We start from the raw sequence: 7,693 nt of genomic DNA, 5'->3' as shown, positions 1-7,693 counted from the left end.
TATATATATATATATATATATATATATGCACAGAGAATGTTATAGAGAGAGTGAGAGAGGGAAAGAGAGAACGACATGCATACATGCATTCGTGCACAAACACTTACAACAGCGTTTGGTGTAAAAAAAAAAATATGTATCTACGGATGCATATAAATGCAAAGACAGGCAGAGGTCAAGGATACTGAAGAACAGACGATTAATAAAAAATCAGGTGATATACAATAGAAATCGGTCGGCAATCGTATGATATATGTCTTTGTCGTATTTATTTATCAGCTTGTAAATTTACGTGCATCGTACCGTTACATTTCATAATAATTGCCGACAGATGAGTCAGAAATGTACAGAACAGTTCATCCAAGACAAATACGGATCAGGAAAGGTAGGTATTTTTATTTCATCAAACAGTGAATTGCTATTGTTGGACATTAATTTTAATAATTCTGAAATTAGTTAGGCAAAGGCAATTGAAACAATACTTCTGATTATAAAAATAGAGATTTCGTAACATAAATATTTTCTTATTATACTTGAAGAATGGGATTATGTACACAAATAGATTTTAGTATGTACTATATTCACACTTGAAGAAATTTCCCGAGACAACCGAAGTTTTAGGTATTGCTGTCTTCTTTGTTCCCATTTATGTCAGGGCCCAGCTGTTCAAGGGGCGTCTATTTACCTATCTGTGTGGTTCTTTCATGTTTTAAGTGGCGTTCTTGGCTGGTCAGGGGCGTGACGTTGCACCTTTCCGCTAAAATAACAGTGGACCTATGGTTCTTCAGATGTTGCTTAAATGAGGGGTCATTTCAACCTAATATTTTCTTGTCTGTGCATTGGATATGCTACCTCCGCTAATGTTTCTTTCTTTAACTCTGTGCCTGAAGTCGGTATTATCAATGGAGATAGTGCCGGCGCTGATATTCCTAGGGATGATCTCGGTGGCTTCTTTTCTACTGGTGTAGCAGTCATTTACAGCTGCAATGCTGGTGTTGTTGTTGTAATAACTGTTGATATTGTTGTTTCCCCTACTTGATGCGCTGCAACCGCCATCACCGTAGCCGCAACCATTGTTGTCATTGCTGCTGTTGTCAGCGTAACTCTCGTTGCTACTTAGGTTGTTACACTGGCAGCTAGTGCCGGCCACTAGCCCAGCCCCAAACACGACACCTCGGCTTCGCATCGACTCTCTACTACGCAATTTATGTATATCGTAGATGATGATGCTGCCGCTGCTTATGAAATTCTTCTTAATGTAGGGCCCACAACTGAGTTGTGCTTTATAATAATCGCTATTCATCTGTATATGTGTGACTGTAAAGTACTTATCCACCAATCTAAGGAAAATTCTTACTACGGAAGTTTTAACGTTGAGAGAAAAGAGTGGAGCAATCCAAACGACATTACTGTGATGCTTCCAATTGCGAGTGCTTGGGTCCGGTATATAGGAGATGGATTCTTTAAACTGGATGCCTGTGCCTCGCTGTAATAAGTGGCTGTTTCTTCGAAAACCTCTTGAGTTTTGAACAGATCTGCAATCTTACTGATTCCTTCACTAGGTTCCTAAACACGATAGTTGATAACTGGATGCTGTGTGATATAGGTAAACCTCTCCTTTGGTGTGCAATAGGGTCTGGATGAACAGAAGCCCAGGTCTTACTTTATTTCTAAAAAGTTTACAGTAGTGAAGCTGGTGGCGATTGTCATCTTGTACTCCATTGAGGTAAGGGTTTTTGTTTACAATTCTAACTGACCGTGACTTAGTTTTTCCTCCAGTTGTAGAGATGTTGTACACTTTTGGTTGTTTGTGTCTACGTTGTCGCCTACACGTCTAAGCACTCAATTGTTGCGAGATCTATGGTTACTCTATGACCAGACATAACAATTAACTCCCATAAAACGTATTATTTCCCAAATATTTTAGAGTGTGCTTCCGTTTCAGCTGAATGAAGGAATGACGATGTACCCTCACATAATTCATATATATACAGATATATCATTATTATTATTATTATTATTATTATTATTATTATTATTATTATTATTATTATTTTATGTTTGACTTTTGCTTTGCATTTGTATAAGTTGGATCCAAGTCTCACCCAGATACCTCAAGAGACAACAAGTTAGAAGTTCATGTAGGTGTCATGCCTAGGGTACCATATATTTCGATTTGAACATAGTGTTGTTCTAGAAAATGTTTAAGAAACCATAAGAAAATTATGTGTTTGTTTTAAAATTTGAGATCACATAGACAGTATTTTACGTAGGATTTGGGCAGTTCCCATGTGCACTATTTTTTGAACTTCAGCCATTTTGGGGTTTCCTGGTATCTGAGCTAGGTAGTAATCAGCCCGTTTCGCTTGTTCCCAGCTGCTTATTCTGCTCTGATGACGTTATTATCTTCACAACTGTCTTGGAGGAAGATGTTTAAACATGCTGTATATATGCTATGCATTAAGTTCTGGCATGCAATTAGACTTTTGCCATGTGGGTGTGGGTCTGTCATTTGGTATCAGTTTTGTCTCTACCAAGGCTAGTCAGTCTGGTATTCTGCTATTCCCATTGACAGCTTGCTGGTACAGGTTGCTAAAATACAGTCGGTAGAAGGTTAGCTTCTTGTAGGAGTACCTAACAATCAAGTCTCTTCTAGCTGCTTTTCCATCCTGAAGTTTCTGGATAACAATTACAAGGGTATCACTATCAATGCTTGGATGTTATGCAAGGGAAAAAACGTCTTCGAATTTCTTCCAACCACAGAGTATCTCGGTTAAACTCCATCTCTTCGCTCCAGAATTTTCTCGAGAAGGAGTTTATGTCTTTCTCGTGAAGTAGCTTCTTTGATGTTCAATGCTTTTACTTTCATGTCTCTCTACACTGCTGCCTGCTCCGGTTAACTTTTTTGTTTATTGTTTCTCTCTTGGTTATTCTCTTCTGATGTCGAATTTTTTCATTGACACCTTTTAATTCCTGCTAGAGGGTGATCAGTTGGCAATATGTATGTATGTATGAATGTATGTATGTATGTATGTATGTATGTATGTATGTATGTATGCATGTATGTCTGTAAGTATGTGTGTATGCATGTATGCATGTATGTATGTACGTACTTACATACATACGTATGTATGCATGTACGTATTATGCATACAAGCGCGCACGCATATAATCTCCAGAGAGAGAGAGAGCGAAAATGAAAGAAATAAACGAAGAAAGAAAGAAAGAAAGAAAGCGATACGATATCGTAATGTAAATAGTTACTTGCCAACTTTCTAATAGAGTTAGCTTGACATAATACTCTTTATTCTTTCACATTAGAATGATTTTACAACATGACGGCAACCTTTTTCGATGATTTCTGTGTAACGTGTTTACAATACGTGACATATACGAAAATAAATATGTACTTATAAGTACATATAAAGCTACAGTTTTATGTCATTGCCGTTTAATTGTCTGAACCACTGACGCTAAATTCATGATCCCAGATTGTAAACAAAGCATCGTTCTACGGAAATAAATATGTACTTATAAGTGTATATAAGAGTGCTGTTTTATTTTGTTATTTAGTTGTTTGATCCACAAGCGCTAAAAGTATAATCCTAGATGGCAAACAAAACATCGTTATTTCTATGTCAACAAATAAATTGTAAGGCAAGGAAAGAGAAGCGCAAAAGCAGTTTACAGCAACTGCTTTCGGTTTTGATACATGCTTTCAATGAAATGTCATATGGTGATACCTGACTTGCATACAAACTTTCGAAATCTATTTAATAAAGTAAAGAAATAATAGGCGCAGGAGTGGCTGTGTGGTAAGTAGCTTGCTTGCTGCGCATGCATGAGTTGGTTGCTTCCACATTGAACGCTGTCAAGACGTCTTTCGCAGCCGTCTTAAGTGAAGAACTTTTGAAGGTGCGACTGTAAGGTAGGCATCTGTTTTTTTTTTTGCCTGGGTGGGGGTGGGGGGGATTTAGTGGGGTTTTGTTGCTTGATATTGTTTTTCGTTTTTCAAATAAGAAATCCTCACTGGGTCCCGAACATCTGTCTGCCTGTAGTCGCTCTAAGTGACTCAGTTGTGATAATTGTTAATTTGGGGGCGTATCTCGCCTCCGAAAAGTTTTGAAATTTTGGAAAATTCTACCAATTTGTGGAGGATTTTTTTGTGTTCCTGCTGCTGTGACTCTGGAGTAACTTTTTGGAGTACCTTTTTGGAGTACATTTTTTTGGAATACCTGTTGACCAGGATTATCGGTTGGCCGGAATTGTATGTTGCCGTGACTTGAACGGTCTTCCTTCTTTCTTGTTCTCTGATCCGTCTTTCTGCTCTTTTTTTTTCTTGGACTTTATTTAGACTTTTTGTTGTGAACTATTTATTGGACCTTTGTCTGGCAAAGAAGGTAACACTGCGTTGGAATGGGAGATTGTCCCACCCAAGCAGTGGTTAAAAGACTTAAATGAGAGAACGGTTGTGTTGAGGACTTATTCTAAGTCACTCGACACCATTACGGTCTTTCCCAAAGTTGAAATTGAAAAAGATTTGGCAGAATATCTGCCAACCATTAAGTTTATTGCCAGGGGTGTTAAGTACGCAACGGTGTGATTGCTGTTTGACAGCTCTGAGGTCGCTCGCAAGTTTGCGAGCCAGCCCTGAGAAGGGCAAAAGATTCTGTTTCTTCTCACATACTGTGGGAAGAAATTAACAAGAGATTGGGTCCGTGGACTGCCACTCGAAATAGAACCTAAGTAGATAGACGACACCATCCACCGGGATCTGGTTGGCAGTGTAGCCAAGCTACTCAATGTTAAAATTCTACCTGTGGCTGATCGGGTGGGGGGTCAGAAGCGGTTTTGACCCTGTGGACCCAATCAGCCAAGAATCTGGTATTCCCAGATTTTTTGAGAATGGCCGGTTCTAGGTATCCAGTGATTCTTGAGGGACGCCTCCTCCCCAACAGTCACCTGTTCTTGGAACAAGGCCAAATTAAAAAAAACTGTCCCCAGGACCAAGGTAGGGCCCTGGAGCAGTTAATAGAAGTAGTGGCCCCGCTCCCTCATTGAAGGAAGATATGGAGGCAGTCGAGGAAGTGGAAACCTCCTCGAAGAAAGTAAAGAAAAAGAAACAAGTTGTGCAACAATGGTTGCCCAAGGAAGGGTCCTAAAGCTGCAGGAGGGAAGGAAGATCCTCCGAATAAAGCGGAGGTACGTTGCTTCTCTCACCAACCATTTCTTTCATTCCATTATCATCATGTCCTTGTCCAACCCACAGTTACACCCTCTATGTACGGCTTTCATAGACAATAAAATGAAATAAAGTAGTTTGCTTACTTTGGCGCATGCGTCGCTAGTTGGTCTGTTGCTTCCAGAGAGAGAGAGAGAGAGAGAGAGAGAGAAAGAGTGAAAGAGAGGACGCGAGCTTTTGGCTCCGTCAATTGAAAAAAAAAAAAAAACGAAATCGTCATGGTAGGTTGTTTTTGTTCTTCGAGCTGGGTGGGAATTTTTTCAGTAAATTTCTGCCTAGCTCTGGGGCAATTTTGTCTGCTTGTTTAAATTGTTGCTCACTTTAGCAAACAAAGATATTGTGTTTCTCTAACGTCGTTTTTGGTGGGCATGTTCTCGTCGCTATTACGTTGGACTGGGAATTTTTTTGTGAAAACGTTTTTTTGGGGTAAAATTCTGTGGCGTTTTTTTTTTTTTGCCAAATAACCTGTACATTCTTTTGGACGTATTTCGCCACAAAATGTTGTTGTATCCTGTGGAGTGTACCCTGTGGAGTTTACCTAACTGAAGTACAATCGAGAAGAACCCTGACTACTGGATTTACCTGGTTGGAGTATTATACGGTACCAAAGATTCCCTGTCTGTTCTATTTGTGTACTAGTTTTCTTTTTATCTTTCACTTCTATCTTTAATTTCTTTCTAAATTTAGGTTCCTTCTTTTTCTCATTATTTTAATTTCAGTTTTTATTCTTTCTTTCTCTTTTATTTTGCTTTCCTTCTATTTTTATTCGGTATTAATTTTTGGTACACTGTCTGTGTGAACTGTTTTTGAACTTCTCAAAACTAACTATAGAGGAAGAACTGAAAGACTATTTCTCCTCCGTGAAATACATGTCCCGCGGTGTCAAGCATGCAACGGTGTGATTGCTGTTGGACACCCCGGAAGAGGCTCGCAATTTTGCGAGCCAGCGCTTAGACGGCAATGAGATTCTGTTCATCCCGTCGTATTGCGGGAGGAAATTAATAAGAGCCTGGGTATGCGGGTTACCCCCAAGCACCGAGGCGGGTTGGATTGAAGATACCATCCGACGGGATAGTAGATAGCGTGCCCAGGCTCTTAAACGTAAGGTTATTGCCGACGGTCGATTGGGTAGAGTCAAAAGCGATTTTGACCCTGTGGACCCCATCGGCTGCAACAGATCTGGTTTTTCCAGATTTTTCTTTAAATGGCTGGCGGCAGGTATCCAGTGAGACTTGAATGACGTCCCCTCAAGTGTCACTCATGCCTGAAGCGAGGCCACATGAAAAATTGCCCCCAGGACCATGGTAAGCTCCTGGAACGGTTACCGGAAGCCACCTCCCCTACCCGGACAAAGAGAGAGGAGGCTGAAGAAAGCGGGCAACAATGGTTGCCCGTTGAAGGACCCTATGGCTTCGGGAGGTGGGGGAGAGATTCCGGACAAAGCGGAAGAGCTCCACTCTCCCGAAGTCAGGAAGAAAAGGATAAAAAGAAAGAACAACGGATCATTGCAGGTGGATGATGATGTGCTGTCTGCATATAACGAAGGTCCGTTGGTGGAAGTTGCGCCACCGACGGGAGAACAGCCTTGGTCGGTGGGAATTGTGCCACCGATGGTGGAAGAAACGACTCCCACTCTTAAAGACGAAGGATTACTTGTCTTCTTCTACAAGGACGGCGAGGTGGAAAAATAGTGGCGTAATACAAAGAGACAATAGATATGGCCTGCACATGGGACCCCGAATAGCCTCCGCAGATAGCTGTGGAGGTCATAGCGTTGTCCGTGTTGGGAAAGCTGAAAAAACTTAAAGTGGAATGTCGCATACGTCCGGGTGACCCTAACATGACATATGTCTCGTACTTGAATGAGGCACGGAAAATAACGGGGTATGGGATCACAAGCGACGTTGAAGATAATGATGGATATATTGATGAGTAAGAGGTGATAAAACCTCGTTAGTGTCAAATAGTAAGAGGCTTTGAAACCTCATCCTATTTAATTTAAATGCATTGTATATTTGTAGTGGTTTAAAACCTCAATTGTATGTTTTTTTTTCCTTTAAAAAAAACATGTTAAGTAAGAAGTTTAGTGCCTCCGTTTTCTAAGAGGTTTGAAACAGCATATTGATCTTCTAAAAAGAAAGTATGTTTTTGAGAAAAATCCAATCGGTGGGCGTTGGATTACGTCTCTCGTCTATTCATTTTATCATGTCGTTTTCGTTCATTAACGTGTTTGTTTAGCTCGCAACTACTCTGTATACTGCCTTTACGGCAAATAAAATGGAATAAATAGCTTACTTAAAACCACATGGTTCCGCGTTCAGTCCCACTGCGTGGTACCTTGGGCAAGTGTCTTCTACGATAGCCTCGAGCCGACCAAAGCCTTGTGAGTGGATTTGGTAGATAGGAACTGAAAGAATCCTATCATATATATATATATATATATATATATAT

General features: G+C 40.3%; 1 protein-coding gene across 2 annotated transcripts in view; it reads left to right on the top strand.

Annotated features, from left to right (window-relative positions):
* Nucleotides 1-310: 310 nt before the first annotated feature.
* LOC106868531 (interleukin 17-like protein) overlaps nucleotides 311-7,693 on the top strand; it is a 64,565-nt gene continuing 57,182 nt past the window's right edge. For both annotated transcript variants that reach the window (XM_052965869.1, XM_014913834.2), the window contains exon 1: nucleotides 311-385. In XM_052965869.1, coding sequence (XP_052821829.1) covers nucleotides 332-385 — 54 coding nt within the window. In that variant the 5' untranslated portion in view covers nucleotides 311-331. The remainder of the gene's footprint in view (nucleotides 386-7,693) is intronic.

Source organism: Octopus bimaculoides, chromosome 1 (assembly GCF_001194135.2).
Source record: "Octopus bimaculoides isolate UCB-OBI-ISO-001 chromosome 1, ASM119413v2, whole genome shotgun sequence".
Taxonomy (NCBI): domain Eukaryota; kingdom Metazoa; phylum Mollusca; class Cephalopoda; order Octopoda; family Octopodidae; genus Octopus; species Octopus bimaculoides.
Note: the sequence above shows the minus strand (reverse complement) of the source record. Positions and strands in the feature narration are given on the sequence as shown.